The sequence below is a fragment of the Rhinatrema bivittatum genome, unplaced genomic scaffold, assembly GCF_901001135.1.
Source record: "Rhinatrema bivittatum unplaced genomic scaffold, aRhiBiv1.1, whole genome shotgun sequence".
Lineage (NCBI taxonomy): Eukaryota > Metazoa > Chordata > Amphibia > Gymnophiona > Rhinatrematidae > Rhinatrema > Rhinatrema bivittatum.
In genome coordinates this window covers 75,258-102,060 of record NW_021820861.1, presented here as the reverse complement: position 1 = coordinate 102,060, position 26,803 = coordinate 75,258, and the positions used below count along the sequence as shown (strand labels likewise).

At 46.5% G+C, this 26,803-nt stretch overlaps 1 protein-coding gene across 1 annotated transcript in view; it reads right to left on the bottom strand.

The window, feature by feature from the left end:
• Nucleotides 1-26,803, bottom strand: part of LOC115082239 (carcinoembryonic antigen-related cell adhesion molecule 1-like) — a gene marked incomplete at its 5' end in the record, with an annotated part of 70,705 nt that overhangs the window by 18,657 nt on the left and 25,245 nt on the right. Inside the window, 2 exons of the mRNA XM_029586488.1 lie at nucleotides 4,459-4,500; nucleotides 12,585-12,626. Coding sequence (XP_029442348.1) covers nucleotides 4,459-4,500; nucleotides 12,585-12,626 — 84 coding nt within the window. The remainder of the gene's footprint in view (nucleotides 1-4,458; nucleotides 4,501-12,584; nucleotides 12,627-26,803) is intronic.

The window sequence follows — 26,803 nt, the reverse complement described above, 5'->3', positions numbered from 1 at the left end:
AAACTCCTTCTACTTCCAGGCTCAATAGCCCTACTTATGAAAAGACTGCAGTTTACCACCAATGCATTTCCTCTTGAGAAAACACAACAAATAAGACCGATACAAACGCTTACATGCTAGCAAAATATCTCATCTCGGTAACAGACACAGAACCGACCTAACATACTCCCAGGATCTGTAGTAATGCACATAAACTAATCCGCACACAGTTACACCTGTATTATGGAATACACTCAAACAGGAGCAACCCTATCTATGAAAAGGCAACACTACAAATATTAAATCAGGTCCTAAAAACCAATACACCTCTTATTAGGAAAACAGAACTAGCAAGCAGCTATAGATCCCCACACAGAAATAATTGTAAAACTATATTAATAAGCAGAATAAATGTTTCAAAACAGCTATGAACAGAATAACATCCAACAATTAAAAACTCATAAAAACTATTAAACATTCTCCAAACATCAATAAAATATTTCAAAAAAGCAGACATCACACAATTCAAATGGCAGTCAAGAAAATAAAATTAAAAAGCCACCTTTACTTACCCCCTCCAGCAGCTCTCCTACTCCCCTTCCCTGCAGGCCGTGGCACACACCAGAAGCAGCAGTAGAAGCTAAGCTCTATACTTATGGTCCTCTTCCTTAGTGCCCATGTCTCTCACACACACACCATACCAGTCATGCCCCCATGACCAGTTTCTGTCTCTCACACACCAATCATCTCCCAAACAGTCTTTGGCACACACACACCAGTCACCTTCCTGAACAGTTTCTCTCATGCCATACACACATACACAGGCTTCCCACTCCCGTGTTCTACTTACATATATGGGCTTCTCACTCTCATAATCACTTTCTCTGTCTCTCTCTCTCTCTCTCTCACACACACACACACACACACACTCACACTCACTCACCAGTCTCTCACTCCCATGCTTGTTCTCTCCACATGCACAGGCTTCTCATTCCCATAATCACTTTCTTTCTCTCTCTCACACACACACACACTCACCAGTGTCTCACTCCCATGTTCTCTTTCAGATATACAGGCTTCTCCCTCCCATGATGTGTCTAACACACACCCAGGTTTCTCACTCCCATGCTCACTCTTCACATGCACAGGCTTCTCATTCCCATAATCACTTTATTTCCCTCTCTCTCACACACACACACACACACACACACACACACACCAGTCACCTGATCTCGCTCATGCATACACACACACACACAGGCTTCCCACTCCCATGTTCTCTTTCAGATATACAGGCTTCTCCCTCCCATGCTGTGTCTCACACACACCCAGGTTTCTCACTCCCATGCTCACTCTCTTCACATGCACAGGCTTCTCATTCCCATAATCACTTTCTCTCTGTTACACACACACCCACCAGTCTCTCTCATTTCCATGCTCACTCTCCATGTGCGCAGGCTTCTCATTCCCTGAATCACATTCTCTCACATTCACACACACCAGTCTTTTTCTCTCACACACACCGTCACCTTATTAAGCAGTCTCTCTCTCTCATGCATGCACACTCACCCAGGTTTCTCACTCCCATGCTTTCTTTCACCCCCACAACACCAGGCTTCTTATGCCCATGCTTTCCCACATACCCAGACTTCTCACTTCCATGCTTTTTCTCTCTCACAAACACACACACATTAGTCACCTCCCTGACTGTCTCACACTCTCACATACACATCAGTCATCTCCCTGAGCAATCACTTTCATTGTCTCACACATACACACACACATCAGCTCTCTGACCAGTTAATCACACACAGGCTGGCTGGCTGCTTCTCTCTCTTTCTCTCACTCACTTCCTCTCCTTCCCACCCCCCCACCCGAGCACAAATGGGAGCTGCAGCAGCCCCCGCAGGCCAAGAAAGAAGAATCCCATCGACCACGGGAGGCTCATGCTGCTGACTCCTTTCTCGATTACCGGCTGCTTTAATTGCTCGGGGACCGATGCTGCAGCCGCCGCTGCTACTTTATCATGCGGCACGGCTCTTTCTCCTTCCCGCGCACCGTGCATCACTTCCTGTTCCGGGTCAAGAGGGGGGGCCGGCGCGGGGAAGAAGAAAAGGCGCAGCCGCAGGTGCCACAGCTTCCTCTAGCACCGCTGCCGTTCCCACTGGCTTGAACGTGCTGACAGCCCGGCGGCAACAGCAGCGGGAGAGACCGGGAGCGCGCGACACACCTGCCGGTGCTTGGCGGCGCCGCAGACCGGCAAAAAACTCCCACGGCTCGGTCCCGGTCCGCGGACCGGTGGTTGGGGACCCCTGCTCTAGGGTATAGATGTTTAGATCTTCGAATCCATCCTCATGTGCTTTAGAACAAAGGCCACTGATCATTTTAGTAACCACCCCCTGGACCGACTGCATCTGGTTTATATGAAGTCCGATATAGAAATATATATTAAATAAATAAATAAATAAATATCCTATTGAAGGTGCGGTCACCACAATTGTAGAAAGTATTCCAAATGAGGTCTTACCCAGGTCTTATACCAGGGGCCATATCCCTTTCTTTTTTCTGCTGACAATTTCTTTCCCTATGCAGCCAAGGTGATTTCAATGTGCCGGATGCTGACTGGGACATCCGAACTGCGGTGTCTTCTAGAAGCAGGGAGATCCTGGATTCTCTACAGGGAGAGCTGTTCTGTCAACCAGTAACAGAAACCACAGGGGCCTAGTGCTTACCAGTAGAGAAGTATTTCTGGTCATAGTGGATGATTATCTGGGATCCAGTGATCACCGTATGATGTGGTTCAGAATTAGAATGCAAGCAGTGATGGGTCAGTCAAAGGTGAGGGTTCTACATGTCAGGAAAACTAAAGGGGGGGGGAGGGTCATTCACTAAGAAGCAGATTTTAGAAGCCTGGCAGGCACATCAGTGAGGAGATGTGCGCACAAGTTGGGCTTGCGTGCAACGACCAGATTTTAAAAGGCGCCCAGATGCCATGCGTATCTCCCACAGCATGCAGGTCTCACTGAATTTAAATAAGAGGCGTGGTTGGGCATAGTCTGGTGGAGCGTGGCCGAGAGATGTGCACAGAAATACGTATGCACCTTGGTCGGCGTGCCCAGGCCCAGTGTCACGCAAGTTTAATTCTGATATGGAGGAGGTATAAGTTTAAAAAAAAACAAAACCCAGCCATGTTGGAGGGATTTAAAGGGTCTGGGGTAACTAGGGGGGGGGGGGGGGGCTTTGGAGGACCTAACTGTAGATTGGGTGAACTGGTTGATGAACTGGTGAAACTGTTTATGGCGTGGACGCGCGCCCATTTTAAAATACCCTGAGTTACACGGTAGAAACCCGATTTACATGGATGGACGCGTGCACCCTTAAAATTGGGCGCAAATGTGCATGCACCCTGGCTATTTTATAATGTGTGTGCACATTATAAAATGGCCTTGTATCTGGGCATGCGCTGACACATACATGTCAATGTTTGTCCACTCGCCGCTTTGAAAGTTACCATCCCTGGGTATACGACACAATGGATAATACGCTGAAGTCCTCAGCTCAGTGTGCAGTGGTGATCAAAAAAGCGAACGGAAGATTAGGAAAGGAATGGAGAAGAAAATGGAAAATATCATATTGCCTCTATGTAGTATTATGTGCAGTTCTGGTTGCCCCATCTCAAAAAAGATACAGTGAAAGTAGAAAAGGTGCAGAGAAGAGCAACAACATGATAAAAGGGATAGAAGGGCTCCCCTATGATGATGTCAAAAAAATGCATACACTTTAAATATCTTTAAATGTGGACATCATATCTAAGTGCATTTAAAATAGTAAGCATGAACAATTGTCAAAAACCATATGAACTAACATCGATCTTTCTCGCCAATAATGCAGCTCTCACATGTAACCTTTTCATATACATATGCAACTAAATAATGATTCAAAAACGTTACATGAAATATTATTCTAACAAATTACACCAAAGTTAAAAAAAACAAATAGTGTCTTAAATTGGTTTGATATATGGAATAGTATATTCTTCATTATGCTGCACTCAAAGTGAAAGCCTGCCGCTCTCCAAAAGATTATCACTGAAGCTATCTTCCGCTGACTATGTTGAACCGTTGATGCATTGGTCGCATTTGGGAGAATTACTCTGCTGCAAGTCAGATACAAGTAACAATTTCAATATCATATGTAAGGACAGCTGCATCGAAGACCCATTGATCACATACAAAAATGCTCTGATAACATAAGCTTTTCGTTATTGCCCCTGATGAAGCCTCATCTGAGACGTCTTTGTCGGGAATGATATTTTAAAGGCTTGACCTTGGTGACAAGTTCACCGTGGTCAGCGGAAGATAGCTTCACTGAGAATCTTTCGAAGAAGCAGCATCTACCCCATGGTGTACATGAGATGATACAGTAGACTGTATATGGGGGAAGATATCTTTCTTCTATTTACAGCACAGATTCTCTTACCATATAAGCAGAGTCTGGTATTGTGGCATTCAAGGTGTCAGCCTGTAAAGGAGAGATATGGAATATTAATCACGGGAATTAGCAGAAGAGGCAGAAAGACCTTATCTGAATGATAGAGTATCTGAAAAAGGTGGGGCCTGGGCTTCCCGCCAGGAACGCCTCTCCACTTGCAAACCAGCAGCTACCTTGGAGAGCAGGCTAGCATCTCTTTCTCCCCTCCTCCCCTCTGCTTTGTCAAACCAACTACGGGCAGGTCATCACAGACCACGACCACAGACCGCGATCCCCCGGGTCTCTTTCCTGTCTGGGAACTGCTAATAATTCCCCTCCCAAATGATGTTTTGGTCCTTGGACTTCTTTTTTTTTTTTTTCAATATATTAATTGAGTCTATTCTAATCCAGTATTGTAATTACATTCAGTTTTGTAGGCCATTCAACTTCAAATTGTTTCCAACAAATTATTTGCTAGTACATACAGTGCAAGGCCCATCATATACTGCAAGGGATTTTACTTTGCTTTCTTCCTGTTTTCCCTCCAAGATCATACAATACTCTTGGGAAAAAAAACTTTCACATGCATTCATTGGTGTCCATCCCCATTCTTGACTAGGAATGAAGCCTACGATATGGTGCTCACAGATGTTGAACCTGGTTGCAGTCATGGGACACAGTATTTTTATAGTTTCCCCACATAATCATGTACTTTCCATCTTGACTCTATTTTTTGACAAATCCATTATTTTTTTACATACTTCCTATTAATTTTATATTTATCCCCCAAGTTTCTTGCTCTCCAGTCCAACAGAGCAGAATATATTTTCTTGGCTAGTAAAACAGATACATGAACAAATCTTTTCCATGAATCCCATCATCTCGGAGTCTTTCCCCTTCCCCTTCCAATAAAATGAACTGGGCTGACCTTTCTGTAGTTTGCCTACTACTACTACTTACTACTCTACTCTACAGATACATGTAAAAGACAGTCCCCACTCCACGGAGCTTACAGCTCAAACATACATGACAAGCACGAGCCTGTGGCAAGTGTGTATTATTGTAGAGAAGTGTTCAGGACTTAAAATTACTTTTTCCAAAGTTCTTTCAGCCTATGGCAAGTGTACCAGTATAGATTTTACATTTATTACATAAATCATCAACCCATGTCTTCATTTGACAACTTTTTTGCTCCTTCCCAACCAGCTAACGAATAAACCCTGCCCCATTCTGGCCTCCTCCCTGAAGAAAGATAGCAAAGGCCTGGAATTAAATGTATAAAGTCCCCTAATATCGGGCCATAAATAAATTCCCAAGTATTTTAGGAGTAAATTTGTAATGGCTCACAAATGAGCTGGGAAATATGTGCAGAAGGCACACCAATTTTATGCACATAAGTCCATTTTGAAAATTATCCCACCAAATATCCTGCCACACGCTTACAACTGCTATTTAGTGCACAGAAATATTTCAGGAAAGTATATACATATATGGTTGAATTTTCAAACGTATGCCTGTAATAGGGATGTGCAGACAAAAAGTTTATGTTCATAAGTCCATAAGTCGAAAAGGGGGGTCAATTTCGGTCAATATGGACATATGGAGAATTCCATAAGTTGAGTCTATGTCCATACGTGCACCGGTTCCCTAAATAAAAATTTAAACCCCTCACCCTCCTTAATCCCCCCCCAAGACTTACCAAAATTCCCTGGTGGTCCAGCGGGGAGTCAGGAAGCCATTCCTCTATTCCTTTGTGAGGAGCACGTGACGTCCGCGTCACGTCGGAGTGACGCGGCCGTCACGTGGTCCACCGCGGTTCCGCTCCCGGACCCCTCGTTGGACACAAACGGAACTTTTGGCCAGCTTGGGGGGGCCTCCTGACCCCCCCCAAGCTGGCCGAAAGTTCTGTTTGTGTCCGGGAGCGGAACCGCGGTGGACCACGTGACGTCTGTGTCACTCCGACGTGACGCGGCCGTCACGTGGTCCACCGCGGTTCCGCTCCCGGACACAAACGGAACTTTTGGCCAGCTTGGGGGGGCCTCCTGACCCCCCCAAGCTGGCCAAAAGTTCCGTTTGTGTCCAACGAGGGGTCCGGGAGCGGAACCGCGGTGGACCACATGACGGCCGCCTCCCTCCGACGTGACGCGGACGTCACGTGCTCCTTGCAAAGGAATAGAGGAATGGCTTCCTGACTCCCCGCTGGCCACCAGGGAGTTTTGGTAAGTCTTGGGGGGGATTAAGGAGGGTGAGGGGTTTAAATTTTTATTTAGGATCAACGATCGCGATTTCCAACGTATTCAACATAGCTATGTTGAATAAGTTGGAAATCCGATCGTTTTCGCCTCATCACTTTTTTAAGTTAAAAAAAAAAAAAGTAGTGTTTTACATATAAGTTCAAAACGAATGCACACCCCTAGCCTGTAAGGAGGACTCTACTGGCTCTGGTAATCTTTGTCCAGCTTGCTAGTTTTCCATCTTTTTCTCAGATGGAAACTCCAGTGGAGCGGAAGCAAAAACTGGAGCGCAAGATGACAGCTGGTCACAGAATACCAAAGCCAGCAGAATCCTCACCTAACCCCACCTTCACTCGAGCTGAAGAACTGGTATGCAGCTCTGGAAGTGCAAGTGGAGGAACTGAAATTTGTGAGCCTCGAAACTTCAGACTCGGCAACCACTGAGTGAGGGAAGCAAAGCCTAGTAGTGGTTGGTGACTCAGAGGCAACCAACTGCTGACTAGACATGCTATCCTGGAAGGTGTGCTTTCTGCCAGCTGCCAAGATCCAAAACAGCACAGAGAGAGTGCCAAGGATCATTGGGGCCACTATTCAAAAGCTATTTAGATGGATAACTGAAAAGTTATCTGTCTAAATGGCCAAATCTCAATTTTAAAACTCTTACCTGGCTATATTCTAGCTAGATAACAAGTTATCTGGCTAAAATACATTTGGTTAAGTCAGGGGCATTCCAGGTGTGGGCAATAGCATTTCTGGGAGGAGCGGAGTTAGCCGATTAACCCAGCTTGCTAACTCTGGCCATGCTTTAGGGCAGGTCTAAAGTTAGGCAGATATACCTATCTGGCTAACTAATTGGGTCAATCATCAAAATGCGTTAGGACCCTAACGTGTACGATAAATATCATAATGCGTGTTAGTATGCAAATTTTACATTTACTATGTAAATAGGAGGAGTTAATGGAAATGAGGGTCTGCTAGCACGGAATGCAATAGAGTAACTAACGCACGTTAGCCTTGCGTTTGCATGGGAAAGAGAGAGAGGGAGAGAGAGTCATTGTGACATGCTATGTATTTACCACTGTAAGAGAGGACATTTTCAACTCGGGGCGGGTTTGGGGGGTGGGGTGGATTTGGGGGAGTGGTTTTACATACACAATCAGAGGAATTAACTAGAAATTTGATATGACTGATGAATTTCTATCATTTGAATCAATGAAAGGTACCAACAAGGGGAGTTTATTTGTACAATGCAGAAGAGGTGAAATGTCTTCCAGATTGCCTGGCAAACCTACAGAGGAGAACATAAACTAGAATAGTGGAGGTTGGGTGAAAAAAGCCCTTGGGTAAGTAAAACATGGGGAAAAAAAATCTGGAAAGTAGGGGAAATAAAGTCCTGGATCTAGAGGCAGTCATGGAAGAGGCTGTCACAGAGATTTGGTACATGGAAAGTCCATGACTGGGAAATAGTTATACTAGACTACAGTCTGTTCAAGAAGGACAGGGTGAGAAGAAAGGCACTATATATAAGAAAATAATAATAAAGCAACAGAACTGCAAGCTTACAAGGTAAGGAGGAGGCACTGTAGATCAATCTGGAAAGAGGGAATGGAACATCTATTTATATTGGGGTAATATAGAGACTTCCATCACAGGCAGAAGAAATGGATAGAGATTTAATGCAGGATTTTCACAAAATTGCTATGAAAGAGGAGGTTCTGTTAAAAACATAGAAACATTATAGCTGAAAAAGATCATAAGGACTACCTAGTCTGCCCAGTTACAATCCCTACTACTCCCCCCAGAGATCCCGTGTTTATCCCATGTTTTCTCAAATTCAGATACTGTCCTTGTCTCTACCACCTTTATAGGAAGCTGTTCCCGGAATTCACCTTCTCTGAAAAGAAATATTTCCTTAGATGAGTGGTTCTCAACCTTTTTTCAGCTGGGACACACCTGACAGATGATTCTCACATGCTTGACACACTGAAGACCGTCATGGGGCAAAATGTAAATATACATTCTGCATCCTCAGGAACCCCGTCAACCCCTAAAAATAGGTGCAGAGCAGAACTAGGGCATTACCAGTACAACTCACCATACAAAAAAAGATATTCTGGATCTGATGACATCTCAGTAAAATCAAAACAAACTCTCTTTACTGGCAAGCACAATACCCCTCCTTATGAAAAGACAGTAATTTACCACTATAAATATTTAACCAGGCCCTAAACACCAATACACCTCCTATTAGGAAAACAGAGCAAGCCAAGCTGCTATAGATAGATACCCACTTAGAAATAATTGTAAAACTATACTAATAAATGTTACAAAACACCTGATGAACAGAATAACATCCAACAATTAAAAACTCATACAAATTATTAAAAATTGTCCAAATATCAATAAAATATTTCAAAACAGCAGACACATCACATAATACCCAATAATTAAAATGGTAGTCAATCAAGAAAAATAAACTTAAAAAGCTGCCTTTACTTACCCTCTCCAGCAACTCTCCTACTCCTTTCCCTTGCAGACCAATAGCACTCACCAGAAGCTGCAGTGGCTGCTGAAGCTCTGTCCTCACAGTCCTCTTCCTTAGGGCCCACAACCAGTCACAACCAGTCTCTGTCTCACACAGACCAGTAACTTCCCTAACTAGTATCTCTTCCTCACACACACACACACACACCAGTCACCTCCCTGACCAGTGTCTGTCTCTCACACACACACCAGTCACCTCCCTGACCAGTCTCTGACACACACACACACACACACACACACACACACACGTCACTTCCCTTCCCTTCCCAGTCTCTGTCTCTCTCTCACACATACCAGTCATCTCCCTGACCAGTCTCTCTCAAACACATACATGCTCTGTCACTTACATACAAGCTCACACATACTCTGTCACTTACAACCACACACACACACACACACACACACACTGCCACTCATGTACCCATTGTACCACCACACACAAGCTCTCACTCATACACCCAGGTACCCATTCTACCAAACACACAAAAAGCTGCCACTCACGCATCCAGGCATTCATTCTACCACACACACACACAGCCACTCATGCACCCAGGCACCTATTCTACCACACACACACACACACACACACACACACACACTGCCACTCATGCACCCATTGTACCACACACACAAGCTCATACTCATGCACCCAGGCACCCATTCTACCACACACACACACACACACAAATCTGCTACTCAAGCACCCAGGCATGCATTCTAACACACACACACACACACACAAAGCTCCCACTCATGCACCCAGGTACCCATTCTACCACACACACACAAGCTCTCACTCATGCACCCAGGCAACCCATTCTACCACAAGCACACAAGCTCTCACTCATGCACCCATGCACCCATTCTACCACAGGCACACAAGCTCTCACTCATGCACCCAGGCACCCATTCTACCACAGACACACACACACACACACACAAGCTTTCACTCATGCACCCAGGCACCCATTCTACCACACACACACAAGCTCACATGGAGCCTCTTCTCATTGTTTGACCCAATAAGCCTAGCCTCCATTTCTCAGCCACCTCTGGCCTGACCTCCGGCGGCGTGCAATGTCTCTCCAGCCGCCTCCCACGGTGCACAGGGTCTCTACGCTCTTCAGCCGCCAGCAGCGGTGCACAGCATCTCTCCATTCTTCGGACCCGCCGGTGGCGGCGCGCAGGTTTCTGAACTCTTCAGCCGCCGGCAGCGACGTGCAGCATCTCTTCATTCTTCGGCCCCGCTGGTGGCGGCGTGCAGGTCTCTCCATTCTTCAGCCACCGGCAGCGGCGCACAGCATCTCTTCATTCCTCGGCCCCTCTGCCGGCGGCTCACAGGTCTCTCTACTCTTCGGCCCTGCCGGCCTGGCCTCCAACGGTGGCGTGCAACGTCTCTCCATTCTTCAGCCCCACACCTAGGAAGAAGGGAAGCACAAGAGGGGCAGTGGAACACCTGGAGCCCCGACACACCTGCCGGTGCTTGGCGACACAATGATGTGTCAAGACACACCGGTTGAGAACCGCTGTTCTAGAAGAAGGGAGATCCTGGATTCTCTACAGGGAGAGCTGTTCTGTCAACCAGTAACAGAAACCACAGGGGCCTAGTGCTTACCAGTGGAGAAGTATTTCTGGTCATAGTGGATGATCATCTGGGATCCAGTGATCACCGTATGATGTGGTTCAGAATTAGAATGCAAGCAGTGATGGGTCATTCAAAGGTGAGGGTTCTACACGTCAGGAAAACTAAAGGGGGGGGGAGGGTCATTCACTAAGATGTAGATTTTAGAAGCCTGGCAGGCGCATTAGTGAGGAGATGTGTGCACAAGTTGGGCTTGCGTGCAACGACCAGATTTTAAAAGGCGCCCACTTGCCATGCGTATCTCCCACAGCATGCAGGTCTCACTGAATTTAAATAAGAGGCGTGTGTGGGCATAGTCTGGGTGGAGCGTGGAGCGTGGAGCGTGGCCGAGAGATGTGCACAGAAATACGTATGTACCCTGGTCGGCGTGCCCAGGCCCAGTGCCACACAAGTTTACTTCTGCTATGGAGGAGGTGTAAGTTTTAAAAAAAACAAAACCCAGCCATTTTGGGGGGATTTAAAGGGTCTGGGGTAACTAGGGGGGGGGGGGGGGGCTTTGGAGGACCTAACTGTAGATTGGGTGAACTGGTGGATGAACTGGTGAAACTGTTTATGGCTTGGACGCGCGCCCATTTTAAAATACCCTGAGTTACAAGGTAGAAACCCGATTTACATGGATGGACACATGCACCCTTAAAACTGGGCGCACATGTGCATGCACCCTGGCTATTTTATAATGTGTGTGCACATTATAAAATGGCCTTGTATCTGGGCATGCGCTGACATATACACGTCAATGTGTGTCCACTCGCCGCTTTGAAAGTTTCCATCCCTGGGTATACCACACAATGGACAATACGCTGAAGTCCTCAGCTAAGTGTGCAGCGGTGATTAAAAAAGCAAACAGAAGGTTAGGAATGGTTTGCCTCTATGTAGAACTATGTTGTGACTAGTGCTTTAGTATTATGTGCAGTTCTGGTTGCCCCATCTCAAAAAAGATACAGTGAAAGTAGAAAAGGTGCAGAAGAGAGCAACAAACATGATAAAAGGGATAGAAGGGCTCCCCTATGATGATGTCAAAAAATGCATACACTTTAAATATCTTTAAATGTGGACATCATATATAAGTGCATTTAAAATAGTAAGCATGAACAATTGTCAAAAACCATATGAACTAACATCGATCATTCTCACCAATAATGCAGCTCTCACATGTAACCTTTTCAGATACATAAGCAACTAAATAATGATTCAAAAATGTTACAAATTACACCAAAGTTTAAAAAAACAGTGTCTTAAATTGTGTTTGACATATTGAATAGTATATTCTTCATTAATGCTGCACTCAAAAGTGAAAGCCTGCCACTTCTCCAAAAGGTTATCACTGAAGCTATCTTCCACTGACTATATTGAACCGTTGACACATTGGTCGCGTTTGGGAGAATTACTCTGCTGCGAGTCAGATACAAAGTAACAATTTCAATATCATATGTAAGGACAGCTGCATCGAAGACCCATTGATCACATACAAAAACGCTCTGATAACATAAGCTTTTCTTATTCCCCCTGATGAAGCCTCATCTGAGACGTCTTTGTCGGGAATGATATTTTAAAGGCTTGACCTTGGTGACAAGTTCACCGTGGTCAGCAGAAGATAGCTTCACTGAGAATCTTTCGAAGAAGTGGCATCTATCCCATGGTGTACATGAGAGGATACAGTAGACTGTATATGGGGGAAGATATCTTTCTTCTATTTATATCACAAATTCTCTTACCATATAAGCAGAGTCTGGTGTTTTGGCATTCAAGGTGTCAGCCTGTAAAGGAGAGATATGGAATATTAATCACGGGAATTAACAGAAGAGGCAGAACGACAATATCTAAGTGATAGAGTATCTGAAAAAGGTGGGGCCTGGGCTTCCCACCAGGAACGCCTCTTCACGTGGAAACCAGCAGCTATCTTGGAGAGCAGGCTAGCATCTCTCTCTCCTCTCCTCCCCTCTGCTTTGTCAAACCAACTACTGGCAGGTGATCACAGACCACAATCCCTGGGGACTCTTTCCTGTCTGGGAACTGCTAATCATTCCCCTCCCAAATGATGTTTTGGTCCTTGGATTTCTTTTTCTTTTTTTTTTTCAATATTTTAATTGAGTCTAATCTAATCCACTATTGTAATTACATTCAGTTTTGTAGGCCACTCAACTTCAAATTGTTTCCAACAAATTGTTTAACCTTGCCAATACATACAATGCAAGGCCCATCATATACTGGAAGGGATTTTCCTTTGCTTTCTTCCTGTTTTCCCCTCCAAGATCATACAATACTCTTGGGGAAAAAAAACCTTTCACATGTATTCATTGTGTCCATCCCCATTCTTGACTGGAATGAAGCCAAGGATAAGGCGCTCACACATCTTGAACCTGGTTGCAGTCATGGGACACAGCATAATTGTGTACTTTCCATCTTGACTCTATTTTTTGACGAATCCATTATTTTTTTTACATACTTCCTATTAATTTTATATTTTTCCCCCAAGTTATTTGCTCTCCAGTCCAACCGAGCAGAATACATTTTCTTGGCTAGTAAAACAGATACATGAACAAATCTTTTCATCTTTTCCATGAATCCCATCATCTCGGAGTCTTTCCTTTCCCCTTCCAATAAAATGAACTGGGCTGACCTTTCTGTAGTTTGTCTACTACTACTTACTACTACTACTCTACAGATACATGTAAAAGACAGTCCCCTTTCCACGGAGCTTACAACTCAAACATACATGACAAGCATGAGCCTGTGGGAAGTGTATTATTGTAGAGAAGTGTTCAGGACTTAAAATGAATTTTTCCAAAGTTCTTTCAGCCTATGGCAAGTGTACCAGTATAGATTTTACATTTATTACATAAATCATCTTCCCATATCTTCATTTGACAACTTTTTTGCTCCTTCCAAACCAGCTAACGAATAAACCCTGCTCCATTCTGGCCTCCTCCCTGAAGAAAGCTAGCAAAGGCCTGGAATAAAGACCCCTAATATCAGGTCATAAATAAATTCCCAAGTATTTTAGGAGTAAATTTGTAACGACTCATAAATGAGCTGGGAAATATGTGCAGAAGGCACACCAATGTTATGCACACAAGTCCATTTCGAAAATTATCCCACCATATATCCTGCCACACGCTTACAACTGCTATTTAGTGCACAGAAATATTTCAGGAAAGTATATACATATATGATTGAATTTTCAAACGTATGCCTGTAAGGAGGATTCTACTGGCTGTGGTAATCTGTGTCCAGCTTGCCAGTTTTCCCATCTTTTTCTCAGATGGAAACTCCAGTGGGGGGAAGTAAAAACTGGAGCGCAAGATGACAGCTGGTCACAGAATACCAAAACCAGCAGAATCCTCACCTAACCCCACCTTCACTCGAGCTGAAGAACTGGTATGCAGCTCTGGAAGTGCAAGTGGAGGAACTGAAACTTGTGAGCCTCGAAACTTCAGACTCAGCAACCACTGAGTGTAGGAAGCAAAGCCTAGTAGTGGTTGGTGACTCAGAGGCGACCGACTGCCAACTAGACATGCTATCCTGGAAGGTGTGCATTCTGCCAGCTGCCAAGATCCAAGACCTCACAGAGAGATTGCCAAGGATCATTGGGGCCGATATTTAAAAGCCATTTATTTATTATTTTTATTTATTTTTAGATTTTTATATACCATTGTTTGGTACTGGCCTTCACAACGGTTTACAGGTATAACAACAATACTTATAAAGGTTTATTTATTTATTTAAAATCTTTTCTATACCGTCGCTAAGTTATCTACCATTGCAACGGTTTACATGTAGGCACGTAAGTTAATGTGTGAAAACGTGTACTATAGTACATTCTAACAGGTGTCGTTAAAGGTTTGGTTACAATAAATCATTAACTACAAACAAATGTTTAGTGAAGTAGGTCGTGACTGAGTGTACCAGGAAGGTACTGTTTGCTGGAAAAATTCACTCTTTATGGTTATACAGTTAAGTTTATAGTGATGTAGAGTTTACAGGTATAACGATAAAACATATAAAAGTTTACAATCTGTGACCAATACAGTGGTTTACAGTTATCCGTGTAAATGGCCAAATCTCAATTTTAAAACTCTTACCTGGCTATATTCTAGCTGGATAACAATTTATCTGGCTAAAATACATTCGGTTAAGTCAGGGGCATTCCGGGTGTGGGCAATAGCATTTCTGGGAGGAGCGGAGTTAGCCAATTAACCCAACTGGCTAACTCTGGCCATGCTTTAGGGCAGGTCTAAAGTTAGGCAGATATACCTATCTGACTAACTAATCGGGTCAGTCATCAAAATGCATTAGGACCCTATCACATACGATAAATATTGCAATATATTATGCAAATTTTACATTTACTATGTAAATAGGAGGAGTTAATGGAAATGAGGATCTGCTAGCATGGAATGCGATAGAGTAACTAATGTACGTTAGCCTTGCAATTGCATGGGGGAGGGAGAGAGAGAGTCATTGTGACATGCTATATATTTACCACTGTAAGAGAGGACACTTTCAACTCGGGGCGGGTTTGGGGGCTGGGGTGGATTTGGGGGAGTGGTTTTCCATACACAGTCAGAGGAATTAACTGCAAATTTGATATGACTGATGAATTTCTATCATTTAAATCGATGAAAGGTACCAACAAGAGGAGATGATTTGTACAATACAGAAGAGGTGAAATGTCTTCCAGAATAGCCTGGTAAACCTACAGAGGAGAACATAAACTAGAATAGTGGAGGTTGTGTTACTGTCCCGGTCGTGAGTGCCGCGACCAGGCCCTTACCTCCGGGTTCCTGGACTCGTTTCCGCTTCTCCTGGCTCAGTTCCCGGCCTGTTCGGCGGCGTCCCCGCAGGGGCAACGCTACCGATTACTCTCCAAAGGACGCCCTGCCTCTAGGCGCGCGCGCTTTTCTAGGCCCATTCCCGCCATTGGTGGCTCCGCCCAGTTCCTGACGTCAGACGCCGTGGCCTAGATAAGCTGGCCGCGGACATCCAGACTTTGCTTTGCAACGGGGGTACCTTGCGGTTCCCAGTTGCTTTGAGCCCCGGAGTGGGTTGCCTTGTCTCGTATTCGCTCCTTTCCTGCCTGCTTGCCTATAGTACCTTCCTGGTTCCTGCCTGCTTGCCACAGTGCCTGCCTGCCTGCCTGCTACTGTGCCTGCTTGCCACAGTTCTTGCCTGGTTCCAGTACCCGAGTCTTACTACAGTTCCTGCCTGGTTCCTGTACCCGAGTCTTGCTACAGTTCCTGCCTGGTTCCTGTACCCGAGTCTTGCTACAGTTTGTGCCTGGTTCCAGTTCCCGAGTCCTGCTACTGTTTCAGCCTGGTTCCAGTTCTTCAGCCTGCCTGTGCCTGTCTCTGCTCTGCTACACGCCTATGTCCCAGCGCCTGGGTCCCTACTGGCTCCTCCCGGGGGGGCTTCGGTCTCCAAGGGTGAAACCTCGCCTAAGTCCCAGCGGCTGGGCTCCTACAGGCTCCTCCCGGGGGAGCTCCAGCTTCCAGGGTGAAGAGCATTGTCCACAGCCTGCTTGACATCTGCCTCCCAACCTGCTTATTATCAGAGACACTAGAACACCTACTCCCAGTCTCTGGCAGGCCGGCCCAAGGGTCCACTAAACAGAGACTTCATAACAGATTGCAAGGCCATGGACTCGGCGGATGTGCCTGGTCCCCCGGATCTTTCTGGGATGACCCAGCAGATGCTACAGCACCAGAATTGTATAGATACACTAGCTGCTACGCTGGAGCAGTTGTCCATCTGCCTCAATTCACTGCCTGCCGATGGCCTGGCACCCGAGGGAGAAGCCTCTTCAGTAACTCAGCTACCTGCACCCTCTCGCTACGCTGGAGATAATTGGATCTGCCGCGGCTTCCTGAACCAATGTTTCATACGGTTCTCCCTGCTGCCCCGGCAGTTCCCCACAGATTCGGTTAAAGTAACCTATCTCCTGTCCCTGCTTGATGGGAAGGCCTTGATATGGGCCTCTCCCCTTTGGGAAAAGAATGATTCCTCACTTGTGGACTTACAACAGTTCATCTCGAACTTCCGACAGGCTTTTGATGAGCCAGCCCGAGTAGCTACGGCTATGTCTGAGCTTCTACAGCTCCGCCAGGGGACCCGCTCCTTAGCGGACTATGCTATGGAATTCCAGACCTTGGCCCAGGAAGTAGGTTGGCAAGATGGTAGCCTTAAGGCCATCTTTCTGGATGGTCTATCCGGATGAATTAAAGATGAAATTGCTGCCTGAGATCTTCCAGAGGACCTCAATGCCCTGATAGAGATGGTTGCCTGTATAGACCGCCGCCTACAACAGAGGGCCAAGGAGCAACATTCGTCCCGACACAGTCCAGCCTCTGCCAGACCCGCGTCTTCTCCGAAGACTTCCAGTCCAGACGTCCCTACCTGCGAACCAATGCAGCGGGGGCGTGCCCCGCTCTCTGCTGAAGAGAGACAACGTCGTCACTCGTTGCGACTGTGCTTGTATTGTGGCCAAAAGGGCCATTACTTGGCATGCTGCCAGGAGCATGCGGAAAACGCCAAAGCCTAGGAGGTCGAGAGGAGCTCCTCCTAGGTTGTGCCACTGCTCCTCAATGTACTGTGCCTATTACCCTTGAGTACCCCGGAGGGTCCATTGAGACCATTGCATTCTTGGATTTGGTAACAGGGGGTAATTTCATCCTGCAGGACCTAGTCTCTCAACTGCAGATTCCTACACTGAGACGGGAGGTCCCCTCGTGAATTACCTCCATCCAAGGAATGCTCCTTCCTGGACCCATCATGATGACCACGGCACCCATCACTTTCCGCACTGGGGCGATCCATTCGGAGGAGATAGCCTTCTTAGTGTTGGAGAAGGCCGTCCACCCCGTGGTGCTAGGGCTGCCATGGCTACAGAAGCACTCGCCCACGATCCAGTGGGATACTCTACAGATTGTTAAGTTGAGCCCCTTCTGTCTTGCAAATTGTATGAAGGTGCCTAAGGCTCCACGACTTCCGTTGATGCACTCTGTCCTTAGTCCTCCTGCACTCTACGAGGACTTTACTGATGTCTTCTCAAAGACCAAGGCGGAGATCCTTCCGCAGCACCACCCGTATGACTGCGCCATAGATCTGCTACCCGGAACTATGCCCCCTCGAGGAAGGGTATACCCGCTCTCGTTACCTGAAACCTGGGCCATGTCCGTGTACATTTCGGAGAACCTGGCCAAGGGGTTTATTTGCCCGTCCAAGTCGCCTACAGGGGCAGGCTTTTTCTTTGCTAGCAAGAAGGACGGCTCGCTGAGACCGTGTATTGACTATCGAGGGCTTAATTCAATTACTAATTGGGATCGTTGTCCACTGCCGCTTATCCCGGAACTCCTCGATAGGCTCCAGGGAGCAAAGATTTTTACAAAGTTGGACTTGCGAGGTGCTTACAATCTAGTCAGAATCCGACCCGGAGACGAGTGGAAAACCGCTCTTAATACCAGAGACGGACATTATGAATATCTTGTGATGCCTTTCGGCCTATGTAATGCCCTGGCGGTATTCCAGTACCTGATGAATGAAGTGCTGCAGGATCTTCTGAACACCTGCGTAATTGTCTACCTTGACGTTCTAATCTACTCCCAGGGTATTAGGCACCCTAGGCAAACCTTACAGTCTGGCGCCCCTCCCCATACAGTCTGGCGCCCCTCCCCATACACAATTTTAAATTATGCATTTATAACATATTTTACATGAAAAATGACATTCTGAGGTAAAATTTATATACAAGTTGCTGTGATAATTTCATGCACTGTTGTGATGCCAACAAGAAAACTTTGCATCTTGGAATTCATATGGCATCATACCTATTGTGATATGTTTTGGCATGGTCCTCCCATATCAACACAGTACTATCTGCCAACACTCAAAGAATTACAACCCTACCCATGAAAAAGAATACCAAAAATATTACACCAGAATCTAAAATATCAATACACCTCCTATCAGGAAAACAGAACAGGCCAAGCTACTACAGATCCCTACAGAAAACCACATGCTAAAAGAATGCTTCATCTCAGTCTTTGCATGCACAACACAAACCCTCACCAAATACAGAATAAAGCCACATAAAGTATAAATAGAAATGTGCAGACAAAAACTAAACTGTAAAATGCATCACGCCAGACTCTATACAGTGTAACAATGGAAAAACAAAAATTTCACCATTCCTTGTGAAACAAATCAATAAAATAAAGATATAAATCATTAATCATACAAATAAAATAATTTCAAAACAGCTGATGAATAGAATATCTAATAATTAAAGACTCATGCAAATTTTGAAAGCTTTACCAAACACCAATAAAATATTTCAAACAGCAGACACATCACATACTACCCAATAATTAAAATGGTAGTCAATCAAGAAAAATGAACTTAAAAAGCCACCTTTACTTACCCTCTCCAGCAGTTCTCCTACTCCTTTCCCTTGCAGGCCATACCAGAAGCAGCAGTAGCTGCTGAAGCTGTCCTCACAGTCCTCTTCCTTAGAGACCACAACCAGTCTCTTCTCTCTCTCACATACACACACCAGTCACACACTCAGGACCAGTTTCTGTCTCTCACACACCAATCATCTCCCCAACCAGTCAGTCAGTCAGTCTCTCTCTCTCTCTCTCACACACACACACACACACACACGCATACACGTCATCTCCCTGATCAGTCTTTCTCACATATATACATGTCACCTCTCTGGCCAGTCTCTCTCAATCACACAATGCTCTTGCTCTCTCTTACTTACATACAGGCTTTCAATCACATACATGCTCTATTTCACTTACACACAAGCTCTCAATCACACACATGTTCTATCTCACTTACAAACAGGCTCAATCACACACATGCCCTCTCTCTCACAGCCACAAGCCAGCCAAAAACATGCTCCATCTCTCTCGCACACACATATTGACGCACAGAAGCACCCTCCCTGACTCACATACACATTACATGCTCACAGAAGCACCTTGCTTTCATACTTGCAGCATTTTTCACTTTTACTAAAAGTGAAAGAGATGCTCCAAACCGTTAAATAAGAAAACCACATTCCTATCAAAAGGCGAAATGACACCCTTCCTTCAGGTTCTGTCCTCCCAAGGGACAGCCACCCACACCGTACAGCTTCTCTTCAAACTATCAGTTGTATGATTATTCATGTGGGAGATATGTAACTGAAAGACATCCTAAGTCGGCTTCCCTTTTAAATGGGAAGATTCCAGTCTTAGTCATTTAAAAATATACATCTTCTAAAGGCTTTAAAAAAAAAAAAGAAAAACCATTTCAGATTCTATTCTAGTCTTCATGCTTAAATTATGCTTCAAAAAAAACCAAAAACCAAACCCCACCTGGCATCAGTATCTTAAATTTGTGATTTTGCTGAGATGAACATTTTAAATACTTTAATTTTTTTATGCTTTAGTATTTGTCTCTACCCACTTTAAGTTAAATTTTATTTTCCAGAAGAGGGATGCTTAAAATTCAGTAATTTCATCTTTCATCCAACTTTTCAAATGTTCAGGTATATATATTATCACATTTCATTTTTTTAAACTGGCAGATTCCTTTCTCACATACACACACACTCACAGAAAGAAGATTGGCTCCGAGACATAGGGGGCGCCGCTGCAGGCAGCCAGCTCCCGACTCGCCCTGCCTCCCCCCTGAGTGCCACCCTCCTGACACCCCCCTAGTGATCCAGCAGAGGTCCTGGGAGCGATCTGCCACTCCCGGGGCCTCGGCTGCCACTAAGCAAAATGGCGCCAGTTGCCTTCAGCCCCTACCATGTGACAGGGGCCAACCAATGGCACCAGTAGCCCCTGTCACATGGTAGGGGCTGAAGGCTATCGGCACCATTTGGCTTAGTGGCAGCCGAGGCCCCGGGAGCGGCAGATCGCTCCCGGGACCTCCACTGGACCACTAGGAGGGTGTCGGGAGGGTGGCACTGGGGGGAGGCAGGGTGAGTCAGGAGCTGGCTGCCTGCCGCGGCGCCCCCTAAGTCTCGGCGCTTGGTCTCCACCTAAGCGAGTCGGAGGCTAGCAGAATTTTGAAAAGGCACTGTTTGCCCTTTCAAAATTCTGCTGCCTGCCGCGGCGCCCCCTAAGTCTCGGCGCCTTAGGCACAGGCCTAGCTCGCCTAGTGGTTCCTCTGGCCCTGCTCCCAGGACCTGCCTTCACATCATCAGCAAGTCCGTCAAGTGCTCAAAAAACTTAGGGAGCATGGCCTGTATGCAAAGCTAGAGAAGTGTAGTTTTGAAAAGACCTCCCTGCCGTTCCTGGGCTACATCGTCTCTGCAGCCGGCTTTCAAATGGATCCCGAGAAAGTGGCTGCGATTAAGAACTGGCCCAGTCCAAGAGCCCTTAAAGCGTTGCAATGCTTCCTCGGCTTTGCTAATTTCTACAGACATTTCCTTCCTAACTACTCTCGCATTGTGGCCCCTTTGACTGCCCTCACCCGGAAGGGAGCCAATGTGGTGGAGTGGCCTGAAACCACCTGCCAAGCCTTTGAGCAGCTGAAAGAATCCTTCCTACTAGACACCTGCCTTCGCCATCCTGACCCTAGCCGGCCATTTGTGGTGGAAGTCGATACTTCCAATGTGGCCATAGGGGCCGTAATAAGCCAGTACTCCGATTCTGGGCAACTGATGCCGTGTTCATATTTCTCAAGGAAATTTTCACCGGCGGAAAGCAACTATTGTATTGGCGATAAAGAGTTGCTGGCCGTGAAACTCGCTCTGGAGGAATAGAAACAGTGGTTGGAGGGGGCCAACCACCCAGTCACCGTTTACACCGACCACAAGAACTTGGCATTTCTGAGTCAAGCCCAGCACCTGAACTCAAGACAAGCCCGGTGGTCATTGTTCTTTGATCGGTTAAACTTTATTTTACCGACCCGGCTCTAAGAATGTCCGAGCTGACGTGCTCTCGCGCTCCACCGAAGTCGAAGAGACTCCTGATATTCCACAGTACATTCTGGACCCTACAAAGGTGAGCCTCACGACAACTCTAATCTCTTCTCAAGGGAAAACTGTCGTCCCTCGTCACTCCTATTGAGCAGTCCTTGCCTGGGCCCAGGACTCCCTAACCAGGGGCCATACCGGCCGTAGAGGGACTCTCGACCTGCTGAACAGATTCTATTGGTGGCTGACGGTGAGACAGAACGTCCAAGCCTTTGTGGGCTCTTCCCCTACTTGCGCCGTTCAGAAGCCACTCATCAGGCAGCCTAGAGGTCTGTTACAACCACTGCCCATTCCGGTGGAGCCCTGGACGCATATCTCCACCGACTTTGTGGTGGACCTCCCTGTGTCAGAAGGAAACTCGGTCATTCGGGTGACCGTAGACCAATTCTCCAAGATGGTGCACTTTGTCCCTCTGCCAAAGTTGCCTTCAGCCCCTGATTTAGCCAGCCTCTTTGCACAACATATCTTCAGACTTCATGGCCTTCCATAGGACATAGTCTCAGATCGAGGTCCACAGTTCACTGCTCGATATTGGAAGGCACTCTGTAAACGCTTCAGTGTGCAACTCAGACTTTCGTCTGCGTTCCACCCCCAGAGTAATGGACAGACGGAACGAACTAACCTTACATTAAAGACTTTCCTCCGTTCATTTGTGAATGAACGACAAGATAATTGGGCCAAATTACTCCTGTGGGCGGAGTTCTTGTATAACAATCACACGCATGCCACTACTGGAAGTTCACCTTTTCTTGTGGTATACGGGAAGCAACTTCGTCCGCCTTTACGTTTGCTTGAACCCAGTGCACTCCCTGCAGTGCAACTCTCTGCCCGCCAGCTCCTTACTTTATGGACTTCCATCCAGGGGAAGTTGCATAAGGCCGCCAGGACCGCCAAGAAGTGGGCGGACAAGCATCGCCAGCCAGCGCCTGTCTTTCTCCCAGGGGATCGCGTCTAGCTTAGTACTAAGAATCTCCAGTTACGGAACCCGTTCTGAAGATTAGCCCCGAGATTCTGTGGGCTATTTCGAGTCGCCGAATGAGTGGGAGCAGTCTCGTACCGATTACGCCTACCTTCCTCCATGCATGTACATAACGTCTTCCACGTGTCATTGTTGAAGCCTCTTGTTCTTTCCAGATATCACTCCTGGGCTCCTGAACCTACGGATCCTTCTGTACCAGATGACACCACTTATCAAGTTCGGGAGATCCTTGATGTGCGCTTCCACCAACGTCACTGGGAGTACCTGCTTGCCTGGGAGGGATGCGGTCCCGAGGACAACTCATGGGAACCTGCCCGTAACATCCTTTACAAGGACTTACTACGGCAGTTCCATCAGGACCACCCAGGTAAACCCGGACCTGCTAAGAGGGGGCGTAAGAGGGGAGGCACTGTTATGGTCCCGGTCGCGAGTGCTGCGACCAGGCCCTTAGCTCCGGGTTCCTGGACTCGTTTCCGCTTCTCCTGGCTCAGTTCCCGGCCTGTTCGGCGGCATCCCCGCGGGGGCAACGCCGCCAATGACTCTCAGAAGAATGTCCTGCCTCTAGGCGCACGTGCGCGCAACTTGGGCGCTTTTCTAGGCCCGTTCCCGCCATTGGTGGCTCTGCCCAGTTCCTGACGTCAGACGCCACGGCCTAGATAAGCCGGCCGCGGACATCCAGACTTTGCCTTGCAACGGTGCTCCTTGCGGTTCCCAGTTGCTTCGAGCCCCGGAGTGGGTTGCCTTGTCTCGTACTCGCTCCGTTCCTGCCTGCTTGCTACAGTACCTGCCTGGTTCCTGCCTGCTTGCTACAGTGCCTGCCTGCCTGCTACTGTGCCTGCTTGCCACAGTTCTTGCCTGGTTCCAGTACCTGAGTCTTGCTACAGTTCCTGCCTGGTTCCTGTACCCGAGTCTTGCTACAGTTCCTGCCTGGTTCCAGTACCTGAGTCTTGCTACAGTTCCTGCCTGGTTCCTGTACCCGAGTCTTGCTACAGTTCCTGCCTGGTTCCAGTACCTGAGTCTTGCTACAGTTTGTGCCTGGTTCCAGTTCCCGAGTCCTGCTACTATTTCAGCCTGGTTCCAGTTCTTCAGCCTGCCTGTGCCTGTCTCTGCTCTGCTACTTGCCTAAGTCCCAGCGGCCGGTTCCCTACGGGCTCCTCCCAGGGGGCTTCGGTCTCCAAGAGTGAAACCTCGCCTAAGTCCCAGCGGCTGGGCTCCTACGGGCTCCTCCCGGGGGAGCTCCAGCTTCCAGGGTGAAGAGCATTGTCCACAGCCTGCTTGACATCTGCCTCCCGACCTGCTTATTATCAGAGACACTAGAACACCTTCTCCCAGTCTCTGGCAGGCCGGCCCAAGGGTCCACTAAACAGAGACATCATAACAGGTTGGGTGTTAAAAGTCCTTGGGTAAGTAAAACATGGGGAAAAAAACATCTGGAAAGTATGGGAAATAAAGTCCTGGATCTAGAGGCAGTCATGGAAGAGGCTGGCTTGGATTTGGTACATGGAAAGCCCATGACTGGGAAATAGTTATACTAGACTACAGTCTATTCAAGGACAGGGTAGGAAGAATGGCACTATATATATAAGAAAATAATAATAAAGCAACAGAACTGCAGGCTTACAAGGTAAGGAGGAGGCACTGTGGGTCACTCTGGAAAGAGGGAATGGAACATCTATTTATACTGGGGTAATATAGAGACTTCCATCACAGGCAGAAGAAATGGATAGAGATTTAATGCAGGATTTTCACAAAATTGCTATGAAAGAGGTGATTCTGTTAGAAACATAGAAATATCATAGCTGAAAAAGATCATAAGGACTACCTAGTCTGCCCAGTTACAATCCCTACCACTCCCCCCAGAGATCCCGTGTTTATCCCATGTTTTCTCAAATTCAGATACTGTCCTTGTCTCTACCACCTTTATGGGAAGCTGTTCCATGAATTCACCACCCTCTCTGTAAAGAAATATTTCCTTAGACTACTCATGAGCCTACTCCCTTTCACCCCAATGACCCCTTTATTTATTTATTTACTTACTTACTTAAAACACTTTTATTCCGCCTATAGTGGTGATGCCATACTAAGCAGATTACAATAAACACATAAAACATTATTATAGAACAAACGAACAATAAGCAATCAGAAATAAAAATTACGTAAAACCTCTCTGAATAAAATTCCCTTAACAGTTTTACAAAAGTTTTAAATCAGTAAGCTCCCTTAACTCCTCAGGTAAATCATTCAACAAAACAACACCCCCAAAAGAATGAGCCTTGCGACATGTAAATGAACATTCTTAGCCGAAGGCAAATCTAAAGGTTTCTTGTTCTAGAGCCTCCTTTCCTTTGAAAGAGGCTCACCTCCTGTTCATGGAAACCTTAGAAATATTTAAATGTTATCATGTCTCTCCTATCTCTCCTTTCCTCTAGGGTATAGATGTTTAGATCTTCGAATCCATCCTCATGTGCTTTAGAACAAAGGCCACTGATCATTTTAGTTACCACCCCCTGGACCGACTCCATCTGGTTTATATCCTGTTGAAGACTTGTAGAAGAATTGTAGAAAGTATTCCAAATGACGTCTTAGCCAGGCCTTATACCAGGAGCAATATCCTCTTCTTTTTTCTGCTGACAATTTCTCTCCCTATACAGCCAAGGTGATTTCAATGTGCCGGATGCTGACCGGGACATCCGAACTGCGGTGTCTTCTAGAAGCAGGGAGATCCTGGATTATCTACAGGGAGAGCTGTTCTGTCAACTGGTAACAGAAACCACAGGGGCCTAGTGCTTACCAGTGGAGAAGTATTTCTGGTCATAGTGGATGATCATCTGGGATCCAGTGATCACCGTATGATGTGGGTCAGAATTAGAATGCAAGCAGTGATGGGTCATTCAAAGGTGAGGGTTCTACACGTCAGGAAAACTAAAGAAGGGGAGGGTCATTCACTAAGAAGCAGATTTTAAAAGCCCAGCAGGCGCATCAGTGAGGAGATGTGCGCACAAGTTGGGCTTGCGTGCAACGACCAGATTTTAAAAGGCGCCCACTTGCCATGCGTATCTCCCACAGCATGCAGGTCTCACTGAATTTAAATAAGAGGCGTGGTGTGGGCATAGTCTGGGTGGAGCGTGGCAGAGAGATATGCACAGAAATACGTATGCACCTCGGTCGGCGTGCCCAGGCCCAGTGCCACGCAAGTTTACTTCTGCTATGGAGGAGGTGTAAGTTTAAAAAAAAACAAAACAACCCAGCCATTTTGGAGGGATTTAAAGGGTCTGAGGTAACTAGGGGGGGCTTTGGAGGACCTAACTGTAGATTGGGTGAACTGGTGGATGAACTGGTGAAACTGTTTATGGCGTGGACACGCGCCCATTTTAAAATACCCTGAGTTACATGGTAGAAACCCGATTTACATGGATGGACACATGCACCCTTAAATCTGGGCGCACATGTGCATGCACCCTGGCTATTTTAGAATGTGTGTGCACATTATAATATGGCCTTGTATCTGGGCATGCGCTGACACATACACGTCAATGTTTGTTCACTCGCCGCTTTGAAAGTTACCATCCCTGGGTATACCCCACAATAAACACTATTATTGTGTCGATATCATATAATATCGTGCGTGTTATTGAGAAAGAACACTTCTATTGAAATTAGCTGCTTTTCTTGCATTTGCATGCATAAAATTTTCTAATGCATGCAAAGCAGCTAATGCATAGGAAATGATATACAAAGACAATAACGCGGCTTGCCAAAAATCTGGCAAGCCACGTTCAGCCCTAAGAAGGCCCCCCTGAAGAAGAAAATGATGCTGGGGGTCTGGATAGACCCCTGTCCCATTTGCACTGGGAAGTGGCCACAGTGCCCAGAAAGAAAAAGGAAATTGAAAAAAATGGGTGGGAGCCCTATCTCCCACCCCAACCCTCCCCTTTAGTGCAGAATTCTGCCCCCTGGAGGATAGGACCCCTTCTCTCCACATT